Source organism: Citrus sinensis, chromosome 7 (assembly GCF_022201045.2).
Source record: "Citrus sinensis cultivar Valencia sweet orange chromosome 7, DVS_A1.0, whole genome shotgun sequence".
In the NCBI taxonomy this organism is placed as follows: domain Eukaryota; kingdom Viridiplantae; phylum Streptophyta; class Magnoliopsida; order Sapindales; family Rutaceae; genus Citrus; species Citrus sinensis.
Genome location: NC_068562.1, coordinates 26796852 through 26820652, shown reverse-complemented (window position 1 = coordinate 26820652; position 23801 = coordinate 26796852). Strand labels below are relative to the sequence as shown.

The 23801-nt window shown below is 34.6% G+C and overlaps 1 protein-coding gene across 1 annotated transcript; it reads right to left on the bottom strand.

The window, feature by feature from the left end:
• Positions 1 to 16577: 16577 nt before the first annotated feature.
• LOC102631277 (codeine O-demethylase-like) lies at positions 16578 to 18494 on the bottom strand. The gene is made up of 4 exons (XM_006464784.3): positions 18205 to 18494; positions 17655 to 17902; positions 17108 to 17435; positions 16578 to 16974 (listed from the first exon to the last, which is right to left on the bottom strand). Exons 1-4 carry the CDS (start codon positions 18418 to 18420, stop codon positions 16738 to 16740), a joined length of 1029 nt encoding a protein of 342 aa, XP_006464847.1. The 5' UTR covers positions 18421 to 18494; the 3' UTR covers positions 16578 to 16737.
• Between the last annotated feature and the right edge of the window lie 5307 nt (positions 18495 to 23801).

The window sequence follows — 23801 nt, the reverse complement described above, 5'->3', positions numbered from 1 at the left end:
TCACCAAAATAATAACACAATGATTTTAATATTTAATAGGGAAAAAATCATTTTCATCCCTAGAGTTTTATGCAATAGCCCATTTCATCCCTACTTTTTAAATAATAGCTCAAAACATCATTCTGCTAACTTAGCGTTAGTTTAATGCCGTTAACTAGTAATTCATTGAGGGCAAAATATGATTTTTTTTTATTAAAGTGGTACAAACTATATTAAAATAATTTTTTTACACAATTAAATAACACTACAAAATATGCAAAATTCATTAATTTTTTCTTAAATAAAATCAACGATGAAATAGCTTGATATAGCCACTGAATAATCGTCATAAGCAACAAATTGTAATTAGCACAATATCTTTAAATCCTTGGAAGAAAAACTCAAAAATACAACCAATTTTTATGTGCTTGCATGTGCGGAAAATCTTCTTAATCTTCAACCAATTTTTATTTTAAGCTTTGCTACCACTTTTCTTTGACAATTATTTTCTCCCCAAGTCCTTACCACTATCTCCCTAAGTCGGCTCACAGTGCGATTAGAGAGTATACTTATACGAATATGAAAATTGTGATTATTTTTTGTACTTAAATATAGGGTTTATGGGGCTTCCGTGCCGCCAAAATAGAGAGAAGTGCAAAATAATTACTTGAAAAAGAAGTTTTCATCTTTTCAGTATTTTTTGTTTAATAAGATTAGATAAACATCATTTTTAGTTATATATCAACTTTTATTTATTTTTTTAATTTTCTCTTTAATGGAAAATCATTTTTTACTCTGAATGAATAACTAACAAATGCCATTTAACTAACTATGAGTTAATAAAAGGATGTTTTGAGTTATTGTTTAAAAAGTAGGGATGAAATGGGTTATTGTATGAAACCCTAGGGATGAGAAGGGATTTTTCCCATATTTAATAATACTATTTACATATCAGTGATTTATGTGTCAGTATTTAGTGATGTTATGCTTCATTTGGTTAATAGTATATTTTTATTTTAATTATATTTTTCCTGTTTGTTTTACAATTAAAAAAACTAAAAATATATTAAATATACCGAATCTTGCAACACAATTTACATAATAAACATCGCAAATACATCACTTAACTTAACATAATTCAACTACATCATTGTTTGGTAAAGAAAAAAAAGCACCAAATTAAGTTTTGGACAAAAGTACAAAATTAAGTTTCAAAAACATTAACCAACAAGAATATGCTCAATAATGTCATTGAATATCCATACGTGGCTTCATTTTTTTCCCATCTACAAGTACATTAAATCAATTAGTACACCACAAAAAAAAAGTCTTGGAATTTAAAAGCAAAAATAATCATAAATTAGTCATACATTACCTTACGATTACAAGTTATACTTAACTTGACAACATATGTAACCCATTGATCATGAAGTCGTGAGAACTCTTTATGTCGTATTCATCAATTCCCTTGAACTTTAATTTTAAAACAGCACGTTATTTATCAAAAATCAAATTGTAAACTACTTAATTATCATTCATGTGATATATCCATGTGATAACAATTCAAAACACTTTATGCACGTTAAATGAGCTCCAACAATGTTACTCTTTTATCCAAAATTATACAGGAAGACACTCAATATCTTGAAGACCATGCTAATAAAAAAAAAGAAGATATTTCAACGAGTGTTGATCTACATTATTATATGAATTACTATTGTTTACTCAACTTATATAATAATCTTTGAAGCCGAAGCAACTTGTGAACACCAACACTAACCACTTTAATGCAAATATGGATGTAAATACAAAGCGTCAATCCCTATGCGTACTATACAACTCCTCATATATATATATATATATATATATATATATATATATATTAGTATTGCCTTTGTAAATTAAAATTATTTACGAAAAGGATAGCTAGTCATTATTTTACTCCATCCATCTTTAAAATCACAAAAGTAAATTTCATTATCCATTTATTATTCTACTGGAATGTAATTTCAATAAGCCAAATTCATATAAAAAAAAATATAGATATAGATTCAAGTAGAAACCATAAGCTTTTCCTCAAGCTCTTTAACTCCATATTCCTTAGCTCCTCATAGGTAGAAATGGGCTGCCAGAAATGAAGTGCCAAGATTCATTCAGGTTTTTTTATCAAACACTTATTGGAGGGCATAAAAATTCAAAGACAGTGAACAATATGGCAACATGCATGTGATTACCTACATTCAAGAACAAAACAAAAAGAAGAGGAATAAAGATAAAGATAGAAGATTGGTCTAATTATCATTCATGTCCTATATAACATGTACTCATTACAAGTCATCTCACTGCTAAGTCAGTTACTAATTGTCACTCATTTGTAAGCCATACTGTTAGTGTCTAACATATGAACATAACCAAGTGCTCATTTGCTTCACATTACACAGAACATCTTTAAGAGACTTAAAATAACCCATGCATGAAACAACAACCAATCTACCTACTCTTCACATATAGAGGAAAAAAGATAACAGATTTTGCATTCCACAAATCAAAATAGCAATTCAATTCATGTACCTATAAAATTTGAAAATCAAAACATTGTCAAGCACTTATATATCTTAGTCCATAAACATTCACCTATGAACTCCATTTTGCAGCAACTAGCATATGGCCTTCCTTCACCAGCAGCAAGCATATCTTATAAATGAATAATGAATGGACAAGAAAACCATTAGCGGCCTACTTTTAACTTGTGAACAATTCATTGCTTAACTGCAGGTAATAAGACAAATCAGTTCTTTATTTAGTAACAAGGTTAAGAGCAGATTTTTACTAAACCAGTATTAGTGTAATACTTCCAATAAAAAACCGGGGTAAAAAGGCATGGTGGGTCATTAAGAAATGAACTTACGGGAGCAACAATAAAAAATTTGGCTTTATTTTGTAAGCATCAAAATGAGTGAGTCGATAATGAGTGAGTGAAGATTTGGGTCTCAATTTGTGGGTGGGTTTTGGATATTTTCAACAGCTAGGGTTTGGATTGTGTTGACAGGTAAGCAGAAGTTTCGGTTTAGGGCTAACTTCAAATCTGGTGCAATAAAGAGAGACGACGACGACTAAACGAAGAGCCAGCACCGATGAGTTAAGTCTATCACAGAGAGAGAGAGAGACAGAGAGAAATGCTTGTACTTTGGACTACCAGTGAATGAAAATATGGAAAAATAAGAAAAAAATTCAAATTACAATTAAATAAAAGAAAAAAGATATGGAAGACAAAACCCACCAGCATCACACTATTGGTAGAATTTCTCAACATATGAAACATGCCAAAAAATTAAATAAAAAAATTAATCATAAGCTAATTTTAAACAAATCCATTAATTAAATTGATGAAAAATAAAATATTAAGTCATTACAAGCTGAAACCCCCCTTAGTTCTTTCTCCAAACTTAGCTTGTGAGGGAGAACATGATTACTTGAATATGCAACTTATGGTAGCCACTTCATCCCTTGTTGATGGTTTTTACTTGCTTGCCCGGTAGAGGCACTAGATGATTAGTTGGAGAAAAAGCCCCTTCTATAACAAGCAATTAGGGTTTTGATTTGTTTTTCAATTTGGGAAAATGGAAAAAAGGAAACAAAGTTTTAACTTTTCATTATCTATTTGAATTAATTGAACTTAATTCGTAAATAGACAACAAAAAATAGAAGAGATCAAGAAGAGGAAAATGAAAGAGAAAGAGGAAGATAAAGGCAAGATAGCAATAGAGTTTAGGAACGATAATCAGATGGGGAAAATTGCTCATGTGTAGGTTTTGTGCTGTAGCTATTTATAATTTTTGTTTGTAAATATATTAAAATATTGTTTCGGGCTTGATTCAACAGGGTTCAATGGTATGTGCTCTCAATGTTGAAGTTTTTAAACCTTAGAGGTCTTAGGTTCGAATTGGAACTAAAATAAATTTTAATGATTTTTTTATCTCTAATTTTTGATATTTAATTTACTGACATATTAGTATCAATAACTTCTGATACCTATTTATTAAAAGTAGAAAATGGTGTATAGATATATAATTACTAATACTTTTTATAAAATATCAGTAAATTAAGTATCAGAAAAGTATTTTTGTAGTAGTGAAGATTAAGCAAAGCATGGGAATGCTCCAGATCATGGCTCTTTACATAATGATGGTAGCAAATGGGACAATACGGTGACTTTAGGTAATCATGATAGTAGCATTGCGAGTGGAGCATTTAATGAATTCGGCGGTGAAGCAATTTCCGAGGAAGATAATACAAGGGAAGCAAATTTGAGGGTTGAGCCTGAGGGTGTGATTGGTAGTATTAGGCTTCCTAATCACTAATCAGGCTACGGCCCATGCTATAACATATGAGAAAGGCTTAATTCATGATGACAATGGTAATTCTGGAGAAATGAACTATAAAAAGCCCATAATAGGCTTAAGATGCAATTAAGCCTGTGAAAAGTGGTAAGCCTCGCAAATGGCCTATAAAGCAAGTCATTGGGAACAAGGCCAACTCTGGGATTGGCATCAAGAGGCATGTGTGGAAGTTGACCCACCGTCCTCAAAGAATTAGAGAGATTTGGGATAGCTCAATTTTTTTCACGATTCCTACTAAGTGTTCAAGTCTGACTGAAGATAACTTTATTCAGCAACAAATTATTGATGGAGATGCATATCATGATAGATTGTATGATGTTCATATATCCATGAATCTCATTTGTTGGAACGTTCGAGGCTTAAGGAACACCCAAACGTAGGACATCTTAAATTTGTTCTCCAACGGGTCAGACCATGTATTTTATTTTTGTGTGAAACAAAGATGTTGACCATTCAAATGCAGAGTATCAAAAGAAAGTTTGGTTTTGACAATTGTTTTATAGTGGATCAAAATGGTTTAAGTGATGGACTTGCAGTGTTGTGGATGGATGATGTTGACCTTACTATTGTTTCTTATAGTAGACACCATACAGATTGTGAAATAATTATGGAAGATGATGATCGTTAGTGTTTCACAGGGTTTTACGGGCACCTAGATAGCTCTCACAGAGTACGTTCTTGGAATTTGTTGAAAAGATTAGCTCAACCTAGTAACGATATTCTTAGTTTATAAGAGAAAGAAGGGGTTGGTACACGAAATTTGGGTGCAGTTTTGGAGTTTAAAGACACAATCATGAAGTATGGTCTTTCTGATTTGGACTACAAGGGCGTGCCTTTTACTTGGATAAATCTAAGGTTTAAGGGAGGCCAAGTTAAAGATCAGTTAGACAGATTTTTAAGTTTATAGCAGTGGCGCAATAGATTTCCCAATATTTTGGTTATTCATATGACGATTGAGGGTTCTGATCATTTGCCGATTTGGATTGGATTTAATAAAGGAAGAACATCAAAGACAGTAAGTGATAAGGACAAGTCACAAGCAACAAATATGGTAGCTTGTACCGCCATGGCAAGAGGATTTCCAACATCTCGTCTAAGCCATAATTGATGGAAAATATAGCAGCACATGTCATGGTGGATTCATCACAACGGCAAGTTGATTATTATAATTATTGTAAATATTGTCTTTCCTTGTACAGCATCTTGAACGTCTCTATATATTTGTAAAATTCAAGAATTGCAGAAGTAACAAAAACAATTACTATTTTCACCATATTCAAGCATCTCAAATATTTTTCATGGTATCAGAGCCTAATGGCTTCAAGTTCAAATTCAGAACCATCCCTATTCCTTCAATCTTTCCATCAGTGTTCGAGTTTGATTCCAATAAAACTCAACACTGAAAATTATCTTATTTGGAGTTCTCAAGTTCAACCACTTATATTTACCCTTGGGCTAAATCACCATATAGTTGATGTTAAGACTCCACCGAAGATGATAGAGCAAGATGGGAAGGAGATAAATAATCCAGATTTTCTCATGTGGAAAAATAATGATGGACTTCTCACAACTTGGCTCAGAAGTATGATGAACGAAGACGTGTTGAGCATGGTTATCGGCTTGCAAACGGCTCAAGAAATCTAGCTCACCGTTGAAGAAAACATGCTGCCTGCAACTAAGGAGCAAGAAACATGGCTAAAAGGTAGCCTTTATTCTCTAAAGAAAGGATCTTCCAAGCTTGATGAATTTCTTAAGAAATTCAAGGGCCTTTGCGACAAGTTGGCAACCATTGGAAAACCAATGAACGATGATGGCAAGATTTTTCAAATTGCAAAAGCCTTAGGTCCCAAATATGCTGACTTCAAAACTGCAATGCTCACTAACCTCTCCAAAACCATGAACATACTGTGATCGTAGAAAAAGATGAAGAAGCTAGACTTGGCACAAATCAAAACCAAGCCTTCTTTGGTCAACGTGGAAGAGGCAGAAATCAAAGAGGTGGAAGACCTCCATACCGACGCAGAGGATCTCAACACAACTCAGGTGGTAGAAATTACCCCAACAACTACAACAATGGCAACAACCGTAAACCACAACAGCAGCCTCAAAAACCAAATAAAGAAAATAATACCTCAGATGAAGAAGTTATTTGCCAAATCTGTCACAAACGCAAACATAGTGCTGCTGAATGTTGGTACAGATACGACTATGACAATGAAGAGGATCCACATGCCCTAGCTGTGATGAATCTTCAAGAAAATAATGATCAACAGTTCTATGTGGATTCTGGAGCAACATCACACATGACAAATAACACAGGTAATCTTGATCATGGAAGGCCGTATAGAGGTAATGACAAAATAATTGTCGGCAATGGTCAAGATTTAAATATTTCACATATTGGTTCTGCTTCTTTAAATACAAATCATGGTTCTTTACACTTAAATAATATTTTAGTTGTTCCAAAACTCAAAAAGAATCTCTTATCAGTTGGACAACTCATTGATGATATTAAATGTGTTTTTGAATTTAACACTGATGGTTTTATTGTGAAGAGCAAGGAAAACAAGGTTCTGGCAAAGGGGAGTAAGCAAGGGAAGCTATACACATTGGAAGGAGACTTTCATGCTGCCTTCAACGCAATTCAAGGAGAATCTAGCGGTTTTAGTTTATGGCACAAGAGGCTTGGCCATGCCAATCCTAAAATCTTGGAGGCCTTAAAACGCAATAATTTTATTGACTTTTCTAGTTGGTCTAAAGCACCCCGTATTTGTGTTTCTTGCCAATTAGGCAAGAGTTGTAGGAAATCTTTTAATTTATCTAATAATAAAGCAGATTTTCCTTTACAAAAAGTGCATTGTGATATATGGGGTCCAGCTCCCATTACTTCTACTCAACATTTTCGTTACTATGTATTATTTGTAGATGATTACTCACGTTTTAGTTGGTTATATCCCTTAAAACAAAAATCTGATTTCTTGGAGTGCTTCTTGAAATTTCAGAAACAAGTTGAAAAGCAATTGGACAAAAAGATCACAATATTTCAAAGCGATGGAGGAGGGGAATTTAATTCTACGGCCTTCATCAAACATCTTGAAAATTGCGGCATCACAAGACAAATTTCTTGTCCATACACTCCGGAGCAAAATGGTTTTGCTGAGAGAAAGCATAGGCACATCAATGAGACAGCCTTGACGATGATGTTTCATGCTTCTTTGCCTCTCAAATTATGGGTGGATTCTTTTCTTGCAGCCACTTATATCATTAACAGGCTGCCTCTTTCACCTTTAAAAAATAAAAGCCCTTATGAAATTCTTTTCAAAAAATCACCGGACTATAGAGGGTTAAAAGTCCTAGGTTGTAGATGTTTTCCTTATCTTCAAGATTACAGTAAAACAAAATTTGATAAAAAATCATATCCATGTGTTTTCATAGGCTATAGTCCCCTCCATAAAGGATATCGTTGTCTACAACCTGAGACTAATCGTGTATATATATCAAGGCATGTTGTATTTGATGAAAATTATTTACCATTCAAAAATTTAACATCATTTTTTAATGTGCAGGAACATAGTACATTGACCACCTTCCCTCAACAAGATGAGTGGCTCCCAAAGAATTCTCCCAATTGTGAGAATCTTAATGATTCACGTGCTGTCAAAGTAAACAATTGTAAAGGCGCTACAATATCAACACCACATGTGCAATTCATGCCCCACAAGGACGTGAACTTGGACAACAACTCAAATGCCACTTCTCCAATTATTTCAGATTTCCCACAAGACAATTTAGAGGACAATTTGAATTCAGCAACTCCACACGACAAGTCAGAAGCAATTCCAAATATTTTGGAGTCTCCACATGCAATGCAACCTTTGACTACAAATGATTCAAATTCTAGTAGTTCACATGCAACTGAACCACCTAATTTGTCCAGAAATACAGACAACAGCCCTGCCACAAATTCACAACAAGATTATCCTAACATATCCAATCGCTTATTTGTGGAACTTAAGATACCAAACACAGCTGCAGAACCACAAAGCCTAAATACTCATCCCATGATGACACGCAATAAACTCAAACAAAATCCTAAATTAGCCGTTCAAGCCAGCCACAGTAGAGAAATTGAACCCAAAACACTCGAAACTACCTTAAAGAATCCACTTTGGACTCAAGCTATGAAAGAAGAGCTTCAAGCATTGCATCAAAATTAGACATGGGTCCTTGTGCCGCGGCCTCACAATGTTAATGTCATCGGATCAAAGTGGGTATATCGTATCAAATACAAAGAAGATGGAACCATTGATCGCTATAAAGCTCGATTAGTTGCCAAGGGATTCACACAGGTTCCAGGAGTCGACTTCGATGAAACCTTCGGTCCCGTTATAAAGGCCACAACTATTCGCCTTATCCTTGCAATTGCTGTGAGCTCAAAATGGCTTATCAAGAAGCTGGATGTTCGCAATGCTTTTCTTCATGGACTATTAAAGGAGATTGTCTACATGGAGCAGCCTCCCGGGTTTCGCAATTCACGTCATCCAACATATGTTTGCAAGCTTCAAAAATTACTCTATGGCCTGAAACAGGCACCTAGAGCATGGTTCGAGTGTCTTTTTCAAGCCTTAATTTCTCTTGGATTTTCTAGTAGCAAAGTTGATAGCTCTTTATTTATATTTAATAACAAATCCATTCTTATACTTATATTAATTTATGTTGATGATGTGATCATTACAGGAAATAATGAGAAGGAAATTCAATCAATCATCAACAATCTGAGCTCAGAGTTTGCTTTAAAAGATCTTGGCAACCTACATTACTTCCTAGGAATTGAAGTTCAACAATTCACGCATGGCATCTTCCTATCTCAAGCGAAGTACACTAAAGACCTTATTTCCAAGGCAAGAATGCAGGATTGTTCTCCTATCAACACGCCGATGGGCTATACGATCAATATCGTGTTCGGATGATAATGAACATGTGGATGCGACCGAATATAGAGGCCTTGTTGGAAGCCTTCAATATCTCACCTACACAAGGCCCGATATCACATTTGCTGTCAATCGAGTCTCTCAACATTTCCAAGCGCCAACAAAAGCCAACCTCAAGGACGTGAATAGGATCCTTCATTACCTTAAAGGTACCCTTGACTTTGGCCTTAGATTTTTGTCTTAAAGCTCTCTCAAGCTCTATGCCTTTTCCGATTCCGATTGGGCTGGATGTCTGATAACAAGACGAAGTACAACAGGATTTTGCATTTATCGTGGAAGCAATTGTATCTCTTGGAGCTCCAAGAAACAACACACAGTCTCTCGCTCAAGTGCCGAAGCCGAATATAGGTCCATGGCCTCTGCTGCTGCCAAGTTAACATCGCTCACATATCTACTTAATGACATTGGGTTCTGTATTCCGAAAGCACCCACACTTCTCTATGACAATTTGAGTGCAATTCATATGACTAAGAACCCAGTGTTTCATGCTAGAATGAAACATATTGAGCTTGACGTGCATTTTGTTCGTGAGAAGGTTGCTAAAGGGTCATTATTTACACGATATGTGCCTTCTCATCTTCAGATTGCAGACACTCTTACAAAACCTTTGGGGAAGCATCAATTTCTCACGCTATGAACCAAGCTAGGTGTTCATCGCATGTCACTGCCTAGCTTGAGGGGGGCTGATAAGGACAAGTCACAAGCAACAAATATGGTAGCTTGTATCGCCATGGCAAGAGGATTTCCAACATCTCGTCTAAGCCATAATTGATGGAAAATATAGCAGCACATGTCATGGTGGATTCATCACAACGGCTAGTTGATTATTATAATTATTGTAAATATTGTCTTTCCCTGTACAGCATCTTGAACGTCTCTATATATTTATAAAATTCAAGAATTGCAGAAGTAACAAAAACAATTACTATTTTCACCATATTCAAGCATCTCAAATATTTTTCAGTAAGGATAGGTAGGGCGGCAGATTTTATTTTGAGGATTATTGGTCCTTGTGTAATGATTGCAAAAGATTGATTGAGCTTTCATAGTGTGATGCTAGTGCTTTGAATGGCAACAATCCTATTTCAATATTTCTATATAAAGCGGAAAGTTTGAAGGAAGTGCTGAACGCTTGGAGTAAGGAAAATTTGGTAGGAGGAACAAGATGTTGGAGGCATTGCAGAATCAACACACAAATTTAATCAATACTCCTCTGATTTTAATAGACTGTGAGGCTATCAGGAAAGTAGAAGCTGAGATTGATAATATTTTGCAGGATGAATATTTTAGGTGGAGGCAGCGATCACGGGCTGTCTAACTTAAGGAAAGGATTTCGTAATACCACATTTTTTTCATGCTTGGGATTCAGCTGGACGAGGAAGAAATAAGATTGATGGGCCACTGAAATCGAATAACAGATGGAAAGAAGGGCGTAAAGAAATTGCAACAGAGGTGTGCAACTATTTTACTAATCTATTCATCTCCACAAACCCTTCTCGTGATTCAATTGACGATGTTATTAGTGGTTTGGAGCCTAGAGTAATAGAGGTTATGAATCAGATGCTAGACAAACCCTTTACAACAAAGGAAATCCGTCGAGCCCTTTTTCAGATGCATCCTTATAAAGCTCTAGGACCTGATGGACTAAATGCTGAATTTTTTCAAAAATACTGGCATATCATTGGTGAATCAGTAACAAATGTTTGTCTTTATGTCATGAATGATGGGGAAGACTTCTCTTATTTGAACAAAACTTACATTGCTCTGATTTCTAAAATTAAAGAGCCAAAAAGAGTTTCTGAATTCAGGCTAATAGGCTTATATGAGCACATTGGCTAATAGTCTCTGTAATATTATTTATAAAATTATTATAAAAGCATTGGCTAATAGGCTTAAGCTGATTTTAGAAAAATAATAATTTCTCTTAATCAAAGCACTTTTGTGGCTCGTGGACTTATTATCAACAATATAATTGTGGATTATGAATGTTTACATAAAATTAAATGTAAGAAAAAGAGGAAAAATGGCATGATGGCTCTGAAGTTAGATATTAGTAAAGGCTTATGATTATTTAGAATAGGATTTGCTTGCAAGGGTGATGCTAAAATTTGGCTTTTCTAGCAAATGGGTTGATCTTATTTTGCGCTGTATTACCACTTCTTCCTTTTCTATGCTAATTAATGGAGTTTCTTCAGGCAATATAATCCCTCAAAAAGGATTAAGGCAAGGCTGCCCATTCTCTTCTTATCTATTTATTTTATGTGCTGAAGCTTTTTCATGCTAGTAATGCGAATGTAACTCATGGTGTTGATTTTGGGCGTCATGGTCCTTCTATTTCTCCCTTTTTTTTTTTGGTTGGCAAATGACAGCCTCATTTTTGTAAGAGCCTTGGTGGATGAGTGCATACAGCTCAGAAGAATATTTGAGAAGTACTCAAAGGCTTCTGCCCAGTTGTTGAACTTAAAGAAATCTTCAATGCTTCTCAGTCCGAATGTGCAGGCTGATGTTTTTGCAAAGTTGAAAGAGGTTTTCCAACTGGAGGTTGTATCCCATCATTAGAAATATCTAGGTTTGCCTTCAATGCTTGGTAGATCTCAATGTCAATATTTCAGTGAGCTGAAGGAGAAAGTGTGTAACAAGCTTAATTGCTGGAAATCAAAGCTGTTTTCTAGTGGGGGTAAAGAGGTTTTGATCAAAGCTGTGGCCCAGGTAATCCCAACCTATGTCATGAGTGTTTTTAAGCTTCCTTCAATCCTTTGTGATAACATTCAAAAATCATTGCAAAATTTTGGTGGGAATCTAATATGAAGGCAAGAAGTATTCACTAGATGGATTGGAAAAAGATGTATGTGCCGAAGAAAGGTGGTAAGTTAGGCTTTCGTGATCTTGGAGCTTCTAATCAAGCACTTTTTGGCAAGCAATGCTGGAGATTTCTTCATTGTCCAGAATCACTAATGTTTAGGGTGATCAGGCTAGATATTTCCTAAGAGAAGAGTTCATGAAAAGTAAGTTGGGGTCGAACCCTTCATATACATAGAGAGGAGTTACTTTGGGGGCAAGAAGTTATAGAGAATGTTTCTAGATGGCAGATAGGTGACAGTAAATCAGTTGTTGTCTACTCAGATAGATGGCTGCGAAGGCCCCATACATTCAAACTTATATCACCAAAGCTTTTGTCTGATGACACTAAGGTGGTTGAACTTATTGATAGAGGAGGCTGTTGGAATGAACAACTAATTCGACTAAAATTTCTCCCTGTTGATACCGAGTTAATTCGAAAAATTCATCTTCCTCATGTTTCGAGACAAGACAAATTAATTTGACATAATGATAAAAGAGGAATATTCAGTGAAGAGTGGGTATCAAGTATCTTTAATCATGAAGCTTCCTGAGAATCCTTCTTGCTCCAATGGTGCTCAAGGTGGATTTAAGTTGTTGTGGTCTTGTTGAGTACCAAACAAAATTAAAATATTTTTTTAGAGGGCCATCAACAACTTGCTGCCAACTTACGGAAATCGTTATAAGAGAAAAATCTTAATTGATTCCTGGTGTCCTAGATGTGACTTGATTGTGAGACTAGTTTACGTTCTCTGGCGAAGGGTGGTTATGCTAAAAAGGTTTGGAAGCTCTACTCCTTTGGCGCTTTATGGGAAAGTCCTCACTTAAGTTTCATGGAGCTGGCCTGGTCTATAATGGACAAAGGTAACAGAGATGATTTTGGTTTGTTTATGGTGACATCCTGGACTATTTGGAGTTCAAGAAATAATTGGATGTTTCGAAGAAGAAATTGTTGTCCATTATTAACCTATAATCGAGCAGTGGATTTGTGGCACTCTTATAGACCTCTCCAACAGCATTCTTTAGACCAGCTGGTATTGGGAGGAAATTCTTCCATTCAACATTGGTCTCCTCCTGATGTTCCTTGGTATAAAATGAATGTAGATGCGGCAGTTAATTATGATAAAGGATTGGTTGGTTTTGGAGCAAATATAAGGAACTCTAAAGGAGTCATGGCTGCAGCTACTTGGAGATATCATTTCCTAAATAATGTTCAATTTGTTGAAGCACTTACTATTTATGAAGGTTTAAAGATAGCTAATTTGACGGTGCTTTATCCTTTAATTATTGAATCGGATTCGTAAAATGTGTTTAGGCTGATTATTGACAAGCTTGCAGGCTAGAGTGAGATTAAATGGCTAGTTGGTGGGATTCAAGATCTAGCTAAGAGTGTTGCTAACGTTATGTTTAAGTTTGTCCCTAGAGTTTATAATTTAGTGGCTCACAAGTTGTCTAAATTAGCATTGCTCTAGCCAAATAGTTGTCTTTGGTTAAAAGAAGCTCTTGCTGAGCTCTCAGCTTTGTTATCTTGTTATAATCATTTGTCTCTTTAATGAATATCTATTTCCATTCAAAAAATAAATAAATTTTTGCACTTACATATTCTCAATATTGTATACCTACATTAACAAATAATGAAAATTGTTGGAAAATTCACTGTTCCCTCCCAAGATGCAGTTACTATGTCAAGCAAATAATAATATAAAAATTAAATAGATAATAACACTAATTACACAACACAAGATTTATATGGAAATGGAAAACGTTAAATCCAAAGAAAAAATTACTATATAAAAGATTGTTACAACTAAACTCTCAATAACTTTCCTCTCATCCAAACCCCACTTACACTCAATGACAGCATCTGGAGAAAAAAGAAAAAAAAATTTTCTACCCAAGTTTACAAATATTCATATTGCAAGAGCCAAATGCAAATTCTATTTCTCTTCCTATGCTTCAAACTTGCATCTCTCGTTTTCAAACTTAGATCTCTCGATTTGATTACGTGATCCCAAGGAATAAAATGTAACTACTTGCTTAAGAATATTTCTATCTATTTTTAAAGCACTGGCTGCTTCTCTTGCATTCACCAAATAAATGCTCTTATGTGGGATACAAAACTCTGAAGGGAGCCCTTCTTTTATAACCAAATAATGGCTTCATAAATCAACAATTTCGACTTCAACATTTAGCGAATGTGGCATCAAAACAAAACATGCAAGAAAGTAAATTTCAAAGCAATAAATGCTTTGTCTCACTCTCTTAGTTTTGTCAAAAGAAAGAAAAACTGCATCTACTCTCTTGAATTTGCTTCGAGCGTGACTTCTGTTGGATTTTTTAATCCAACATTGGACTTGTATGTGAATAATTATATGTTGCAGATTGTCATATAAGATTAAGTCCAATTAAAAATGATCTATTTAGGTTTTCGGTATTATAAGTTTTAATGTATATAATAGGTGTGAGCCTTTAATGTGTAGAGACCCAATAATATTCTAACTCTATGATGGGCAGAATTAGGAATACCCAGTAATAACAGGAAAATGTTGTTTATATAAGTGGTTATAGTCCCCAGGTCACACGTATCTTTCTATTCTTTCTGAAATTCCATCATCAGAGAGAGAGTGCAGAGAGAATTAAAGGATTCTCTAAGAGAACGTGTAGATCTAAAAGGCTAACCACATAACCATAGAGAGCAATTTAGCGTTATAGATTCAGGTACTCTTCCGTATAATTTTGTTATTGATTATTAGGGTTGGGCAAAATCGAGTTCGAATTGGGTTTAGATTGGGTTCGAATCAACCCGATCGGATTTCGAGTTGATTGGGTTGGAAAGAATTTCATCCGAACTCAATCTGAATCAGTAACCTAATCCAATCCTACTATGTTCGGATCGGATCGAATTGGGTTAAAATATCGGGTTGACTTCGGATTGATTCAGATTTATATTAGAAACGGTTCGCTTTGATAAAATATATATGTGATAATAAATAAAATTTTGTAATTTATATTAAAACTATTCCCTAAATCAATGAAATTTACATTAAAATTAGTAAATAACCATCAAAATTTCAAAAGTCAAAACACAAATTCGAGTTCGGGTTACTGGGTTGGAGACTTTGAGTGGATTGGATCTTGGAGGAACTTGGTGAATCGTGATGATGGACGCGTGAAGTAGCAAAGCCGGTGGCTGCGTCTACAAATGATGATCGGCGTGTCAGATCAGGTAGGAAAAGTGACGGTGACCGCGGGCATGGTGTGCTGCGTCGGTGGACTGGTGGTCTGCTCTATGTTGCATCGGTTTCCTTCTGCCTAAGGCTGTGATTTTTGAAGAGCAAAGACTGGAGAATGGAGATTGGAGATGAAGACGTCATATTGTAGAGATGGAGAAGAAGAGACTAGAGAGTAGAGAGTGATTGTGTGAATGAGAGAAGAAGTGGCTGAGTGGAATTGGGGAAATGAGCTTGTGTGTGTGCTTTACAGCTTGCAAGAGTAAAGTGTTTTCACTATTGAATTTTCTGATTTTTTTTTCAGCCAAATCCGATCCGATTTTCAGATCGGATCGGGTTTAATCTGACCCGATCAAGATCCGATTGAGTTGGCTAATATTCATCCGATTAGGTTAGGCTAATAATTTGATCCGATTCGAACCCGATTTTTTTCAGATCGAATCGGGTCGGATCGGATAATTTGCCCCGCCTTATTGATTATTAGTGATACAACATGAATATTCATGAGTTATAGGTAATAGTTTTCACCAAAGGTTTTTCTTGTTTCCAACAACTTTAACCCTTGTTGACTTATCAAACGTTTTCATTTTTTTTTAAAATCAATTTTCAACAAAACTTAAGGCTTGTATATTAAAATAGAAATAAACACAAATTAAGTATGAGAAGCTAAAATAATATATAAAATAAAGCACATCATAGGTTTCGCTCTTTTCCCAACTTTAACATATAATATACAATGGTGGAGAGAGATCTACAGATAATCAGAGAGAGAGAGCGATCCAAAGATAATTAGAGAGATGGACAGACGTAATTTGAATGAGACGAGAAAAAGAATAACACCAATTATATATGATAATTTAATTTAATAAAGGTATTAAAGGCATTAAGATCGGTTGATAGCTAAAGTAAAATATTAATTTTTAAATTTTTATGATAAGTTTATTGTGTAAATAAGTTTAATGAGTATTTGGTGGGTTGGAATAGTCTCGTCCATTTTATTATTGCATCTCTAGAGTTTTGCCAAATTTATGTACAGAGCTATTCAGATCATGCAAAAAAATAAAAGAAAGAAATAATCATGGAATTATTGAAGACCGAAATTGAATTATTATTGGAAGGAGTTAAAGTAATAAAAGAGCGAATACCCATAGAAGAAAGAAACGTAACTGGAAGCAACAATTAAAAGATTAACAACAGAAATTTTTCACAAACAGAACTAAAGCCATGAGGAGGCCTGAATTATTTGTTGAAAGCAATACAACTTAGTAATATTAATGAATTGAGGAGATGGAAAGGAAGCTATATTTTTGCTGCTTCAATTGGTCTCCTTCCTTTTTGGTAGTTCTCAACAACGATGCTGGTATAATCTTTCATGGTCTTGTACAGTCTTGGCCTTGTCCCGGTCACCAATCCTTTGACTGGTTCAATCTCTTTATTCGGATTCGGGAAACAAAACATCACCAGGGACATTCTTCCCCTTTCTGTATTTGTCACCACTCTATGTATAGGACTTTTGAATATTCCATTACTCATTATCTGCATTAATTAAAAACTTTTCAGGGAACAAAGAAGTAAAAATAAATTCTAATAGGGATGAAAGTACCATCATTCGAAAAATAATACCAATTAAAACTTGAGCATTAGACAGTTAGCATTAGCAATTAGTTACCTCAATCTGATCGCCAACATTAATAACAAAAGCTCCTGGAATGACTGGAACCCTATACCATTGATCATCTTTCTGAAATTGGAGGCCTTCCACTTCTTTATCTTGGATGAGATAAGTAAATACTGATGCATCAGCATGTGGCTTAAGACCTATGGCAAGATCAGGCCTTGGGCATGGAGGATACAAGTTGAATATAGAAAGCATTGATGCTTCTTCACCATACATGTCGAGAAAACAATTCTCTTCCAAATTTAATGCCCTCGCTATGGCCTTGAGTAGCATTTCGTTTAACTTTTCTATCTTGGCGGTATATTCATGTAAAATTTCCCTGAACCAATTACCGCAAACAAGAGAAAGTTAATTGGTGTTGATAAACATAGTTAGACGTCAAGTAAAAGATATTTCTTATGATTTTTACAGCTTATTTTTCACCGTAATAACCCAAAAAAAAAAAAAAAACTGCTTGCAACAAAAGCAAGATACAAAAGATTTATCTTTGTTTTAATTAGTTTGTGCTTACGAATTATATGGCTTCAGGGAAATTCACCTAAAAGATTGAGGATTTTCAGGCCATAATTTGAGTTGTCTTTTATCTTCTGGTTTAGTTACAAGATGCAATCGATCAATCCAATCGAATGCTTGGTCCTTGGAATCAATAATGTGATTCATATAACCGTCGTAGCTACCATTTTCCCTGGCATATTTCTTCTTCTCTTCCAGAGGAAGACCAAAGAACTGCTTGCCAACTTCATCCACTTTGTCCATAAATGCAGGGTCTATTCCATGATTGATTATCTGAAACTCCAAAGTTTAAGCTATGAGCATTATAAGTTATACAATAGCTAATCATTCTCATGAGTAATCATCCACAGTTAAGGAGTTTTGGACCTTTACAGCACCGTAAAGGGCTCTTAAAGCGCTATAAAGTCGTTGTGCAAAGAGCATCGACTCTACACAGCTGTAAAGCCCACGTAATATGCCTTTGCAGTACTTTATAAAACGCAGACATCCACAGCAGATTAAGTTATGCAATATCAATTGCAGCATAATTCAAAAATTAATTAAGTAGCAGAAAAAAAAAAAAAAAAAAAACTGACCTGGACGCAGCCCCAAGAGGTAAGAGCTGAGCAAAGTTTCTCAAGTTCTTTTTTGCCGCATGTTGGCGATGACAAGAGACTGAAATCAATTGTTGGAATGTCTATGTACGAAGGAGAAGTACCAAGAGTTCCAGCATCACCACCCTTATAGATATAATTTTTTGGTAATTCTTGGACTGTTTTTGATGGTGTTTCTTCTACTTGAGCAGGAGCCATATGTACGAACGTTGTTTTTCAGAAAGTTATGCCACACAATATTTCCTCTGGAACTTCTTTCACTCTTTTTGAGTAGTGATGGCTTTTGGAAAATATTAAATAAATGACTCATGTTGAAAAGTCTCTGCTACTGGCTGAGGTCAAACCTTTTGTGCAAGCTTTTCGAATCCAACGTCTCACACTTAATAAATTAAATTGAATTAATTCGTTTTCCATTAATCCAGTTGGTCATATGAAGCATCATAGGTTTTTCATTTTTCCTTTTTTATTTAAACATCGTAGGTTGGTGTTATCTTTTTTTTTTTTTTTTTGAAGAAAGGAAGAAATTCATTAAACAGACAAATGAGAAAATAACCAGGGTGGTGGAACATGTCTCCATTCACCCGGACCTGACAAAGAACACCCCACCTTAGCCACAACATGGGCAGCGGTATTCGCAAATCTCCTTACAAAAGAGAAAGTCACCTCTTTTAAGCAATGAGCCAAGGCTCTACAATCCGAAATAATAAGACCAAAACCATTCCGATAGTCCTTGGAATCAGTCAAAGCATTAAACACTTGTAAACAATCAGTCTCAATAATAATAGGAAAAAACTGGGTGTTCTTAAGCCAACTCAAGACCTCCCGCACACCCAAAGCCTCTGCCTCACAAGCTTCAAAATTGCCAACCAAAGATCCACATTTTGCAGCAAGAAATTGACCCTCAGAAGACCAGATAATTGTGCCGTAGCTAATCCTAGTAGTAGCACGGGAAGTGGCAGCGTCCACATTGCACTTAAACCATCCAACGCGAGGGCGTTTCCAACAAAAAGAGCCAAGAGTTAAATCTGCTGGCATCTGAGTAAAGTGACTCAGTTGACGAGCCCTTTGCCACTAGAACAAGTCTTGACCAGCTTTATTGAGCACTTGAGGCACTCTGCCTACTAAATGCCTCCAAACTTTAGTATTCCGATTTTGCCAAAGACCCCAACAAACCATTGCAGCAAGACAACTATCCTCAATACTACACCGAGTAAATAGAGCATCCAACCAAGCTCCAAAAGTAACAAAATTTCCAGCAAAACCAACCAAAGAAACCATCCAGCATTGTTTGGCAAAAGGACAATCAACTAAGACATGATAAATTGTCTCAAGAGATGCATTACAGATAGAACAATAAGGGTGTACCTCAACTCGACGACTGAGAAGGTTATCAGCAGTGGGAACCACATTTGCCACAGCTCTCCAAAGAAAATTCTTGATTTTGGCGGGTACAGCCAGCTTCCAAATCTTATTCCAAACTCCACTGTCAGGCGGTTCCAATATAATATCCATCCACTTATAACAACTCCGAACAGTGTAAACTCCTTTTGCGTCGGGGAACCAATACCAAGTATCACAATCCCTCCGAGAGCTAAGAGGAATTTGGAGAATGCAGTCTCGATCTCTTCTGTTAAACACATCCTTTACAAGGTCATAATCCCACCTTCGGTGATCGGGAATCATAAGACTACTCACAGGAGCTGATGCTAACGTCGCTGGAAGATTAGTTGTAATAAAGCCACTCTCCTGATCAGGCAACCAAGGAACCGAGCCAATAGTAATGCTCTGTCCACTTCCAACTTGGACACGACTCCCTTGGATTAAAATCTTCTGAGCAGCCAAAATCGATCCCCATACAAAACTCGGATTACTTCCCATCTTTGCTTGAGTGAAGTCTGCATTAGGATAATACCGTGCTTTAAACAATCTGCCCACCAGCGAAGATGGATTTGTAATTAACCTCCAGCCTTGTCTCCCTAGCATAGCAACATTAAAGTTGTGGATGTGTTTAAACCCAATACCACCATAAGATTTGGGCTTACAAAGTCTGCCCCACTGCATCCACCTAATTCCACCACTACCAAGGTTGGTGTTATCTAAATCTGGTAAAAGACAAGAAATTAAATATTTTCACTTCATTAAATTGGCCATATAAATCATCCAAGGTTTTCTTTTCCTTTCTTTTTTCATTTTTTGAAAGCTGAGTATCCTAAAGTTGGTGTAATATAAATTTGGATGGATAGAGGCTACAGTCATTTCTCAAAAAAAAAAATTCCTGGAAAATTAAAAATTCAATTGAATTTTTAGCATTTAATCCAAAGCTTACGTTTGACTCCCTCGTCTTTTTCCCAAATTTGTTACAGCCTAAAACAGTTTATGATTTAGCTGTTGTAATCCTTTCTGTTGGTTCTCCAATTTCTAAATTTTATGTTGTAAGCCTGGCAAGTTTATAGTTTCTTCATTATCACCCGTCTATCCAAAGTATTCAATAAAAATATTTTATGTCCCTGAACGTTTAAATGCATGTATAGGAGATGAAAATAATTAAAGTTGGCCGTAAGATATGCTGCACCCTAGACTTTTCTTATATTCAGTTTTAGTTGGAAAAAAATAATATTTTTGACAAAAGACGTGGGGTGCCAAATTCAATGTACAAATCAGTTGATAACAAATTAATCCAACTTGGCCTTTAAGTTTGATCCAACATTAAGGATCTATATCGCGATCAGAAATGTTTACTGGGGTCGTACTTTTCACATTTAAACTTTTATATATCAACCTCAACGTTACGAACTTACAAAAATCGTCATTGACAACGAAATCAGAAGCAGTCAGTTACGAATTTGGATGGAGCCGTGATTCTCTTTAATTCTATTTAAAGTATTTTACAACTGTACATGTAAAGAATACCTAATTTGCAGCCAAAATTGAAGCCATTGGCATGCAAGATGTGGACTTTGAAGATTGAAAAACTGAGCATTCGTCGAAGGCCTAATGAAAAGTTGTTTCCTAAACTAATATGAAAAAGAGCGAAACACTGTCATTGGACAAAATTAATAGATATCTCCCTAATATTTTAAAATACTTCTAAATGTCTTGGAGCGCCGTCTTTTTTATTGATCTTACCACTTTATCTATAATGGTTGTTTGATTTTGGAAATATGAATAAGCATAATTATTTAATTAATTGAATACTTTTTGAATCATAATTAATTAAAAATCAAATGAAAAATTATGAGAAAAAGTAAGAGATCGTCATAATTTTTCAATTAATTCTGAAAATATTTTCAGAATTGATTGAAAAATTAAATGCAATATGTATGCACACACACACACTATTTTTTTGCAGAGTAATAAGTTGAGGGTATTTAAAACAAGCAGTTGTGGGTGTATATTTATATAAAATTTCAAGCTATTATTATTATGCAAAAGAATAGTATATATAATTATTAATTTTGAATTTAATTTTTCAGAATTAATTAAATAATCATGTCAATTTTCTTACTTTTTCCTATAATTTTTAATTAATTATGATAAAATTTTTTTAATTAATCAGATAAATAAAGGTATTCATATCTTAATATCAAACAATCACCAAGAGTTAAATAATAAAATCAGTGAAACAGTTGAACGTGTTTTAGTGAATTTAAGAGTCAAAATTTCGCAACGAAAAAGAGTGAAATTACATCTATTTTTTTGACAAAACTAATAAAAACCTACTTGATGTTTTAAAGCACATCCAATTCAATACAAGTTTGTCATAATTAACTAGAAAATGACGACAATTCCCTTGTTTATATAATTTTGCATTTAATTATTTTTAATTGATTATGACAAAAAAAATATTCAATTGATTAAATAATTAAAGATATTCATAATCTCAATATCAAACAATCATCAAGAGTAAACTAGTAAGATCAGTAAAAAAAAAAAGAATAATATTTAGGGAGTTTGGATGTATTTTAAACATGAAGGGGTTGGATTAGTTTTATCAAAGAACACGACGGTTGCCATGTAATTAGCAAGTGCACAAGTCGGCACAAGTAATATAATGAAAAGTCGAATATTGTCCCTCAAAAATTATATATCCTATTAGCAATCAAAATTATTCTAACCCTAATTTATTTGAATAATTGTTCAAGAGAATTTATACTAAAAACTTAAATAAAATAAAGTAACTAAAAATTAAATAAAATGCAAGCAATTATGAAAATCATCCAAGAGATTAAGACAATAGTATGTGACTTCACCATAAAATTCAATTTTATTCTCAATCTATGCTATTAAAGATTATTATCCATATTGACAATTACATATCCCTAATTCCTTTGATATCCTTTCTCAAGCAATATCAAATATATTCTAGTATACTAATACACCATATCTCTATGTAAGCTCATTAAGTTCTATGTAAACTCATTAACTGTATAAATCAGGTTAGTACATCTCTGTCTCCTATGTAATTCATGGCATCCACAATACAGAGCAAAAGTATATAAATCTCCTCTTGGTCTTATTATATGTCCACTAATCAATCAAATGATCAGATAGTCAAAAGTATTAAGCACAATAATAATCACTCAATCATAGAGAAATAAGCTAAAATTAACACAAATTTATAAAATTAAATTTTCATAGTTATGCTATATCATAACCATAACAAAATAAACTAGTTTGTAGAATAATTAAGCGAATTCATAAACATAAACGAAAACATTCAAGCAAGACAACTGAAATGGGGAAAGAAAAACCTAACAAAATAATATCAGCTTATGCTCCAATCCTCCAAATTGCTGCTGCGGCTCTCAGCTTTGGCTTGTAATTGAGTGCGGCTGTTGTTCCTCTTCTCGTTCTCCCTTCAATGCTGCCGTGAGTCTCCTCTTATATTGTCTTCAAATTTGCACCCCAAATTAATTGTATTGAAAGGTAAAAGACAAAAGCCACTGCCTTTAAGTTCTTAGGCCATTTTATTTTGTAAACCTGAAAGCCCAAATTCACGTGCCATGCACTTGAATCAAAGCCAATGCTTCTATAATTATTCACGTGACTTATACAATTAATTAATTAGCCAATATATCTATGAAATTATTTGTTAATAAATCTAATAATTCTCCTTTAAATAACCTTCTTGTTGTGTCTTGATCGAATTTAACCAACCAAGATTCCTCAAGACTGCTCTAAACACTCTGATGCTTGATTAAGAAACACTTAAGGAACAAATAAAAGATACACAGAAGAAGAAGCTAAATAACAGCAACCAACGAGAAAACAGTTTAAGTGGTTCAGCCTGGAGATGGCTTACATCCACTGAAGAACAGAGTAACAATCTTTATTCAATCACCAGGAACAAGATACAAGATTATAGATGAAGTTACAGGAATCACTCGTGCTGATTTCTTATCTCTTAAGGCAATTTATACACGCTTAAGAGGATACAGAAATCTCCCCCAACAGTCAGCTATCCTCTGTAATCCAAAACCCAGATTTTTCCAGCTCTTGTAACAGAACATAACAGCCTTCTAAGACACGTGTTTGCTCCACGTTAGGCAAGGCTTCAAAACGGCATTCAGCAAAGACGT

What these genes read in the sequence shown, in the direction of transcription:
- LOC102631277 (XM_006464784.3), bottom strand. Translation starts at nt 18,420, where the DNA reads ATGGCTCCTGCTCAAGTAGAAGAAACACCATCAAAAACAGTCCAAGAA. An exon ending in CCTCTTGGGGCTGCGTCCAG is followed by an intron (nt 17,903 to 18,204) that starts GTCAGTTTTTTT and finishes TTGGAGTTTCAG; the next exon opens with ATAATCAATCATGGAATAGA. An exon ending in ATGTTGGCGATCAGATTGAG is followed by an intron (nt 16,975 to 17,107) that starts GTAACTAATTGC and finishes TAATTAATGCAG; the next exon opens with ATAATGAGTAATGGAATATT.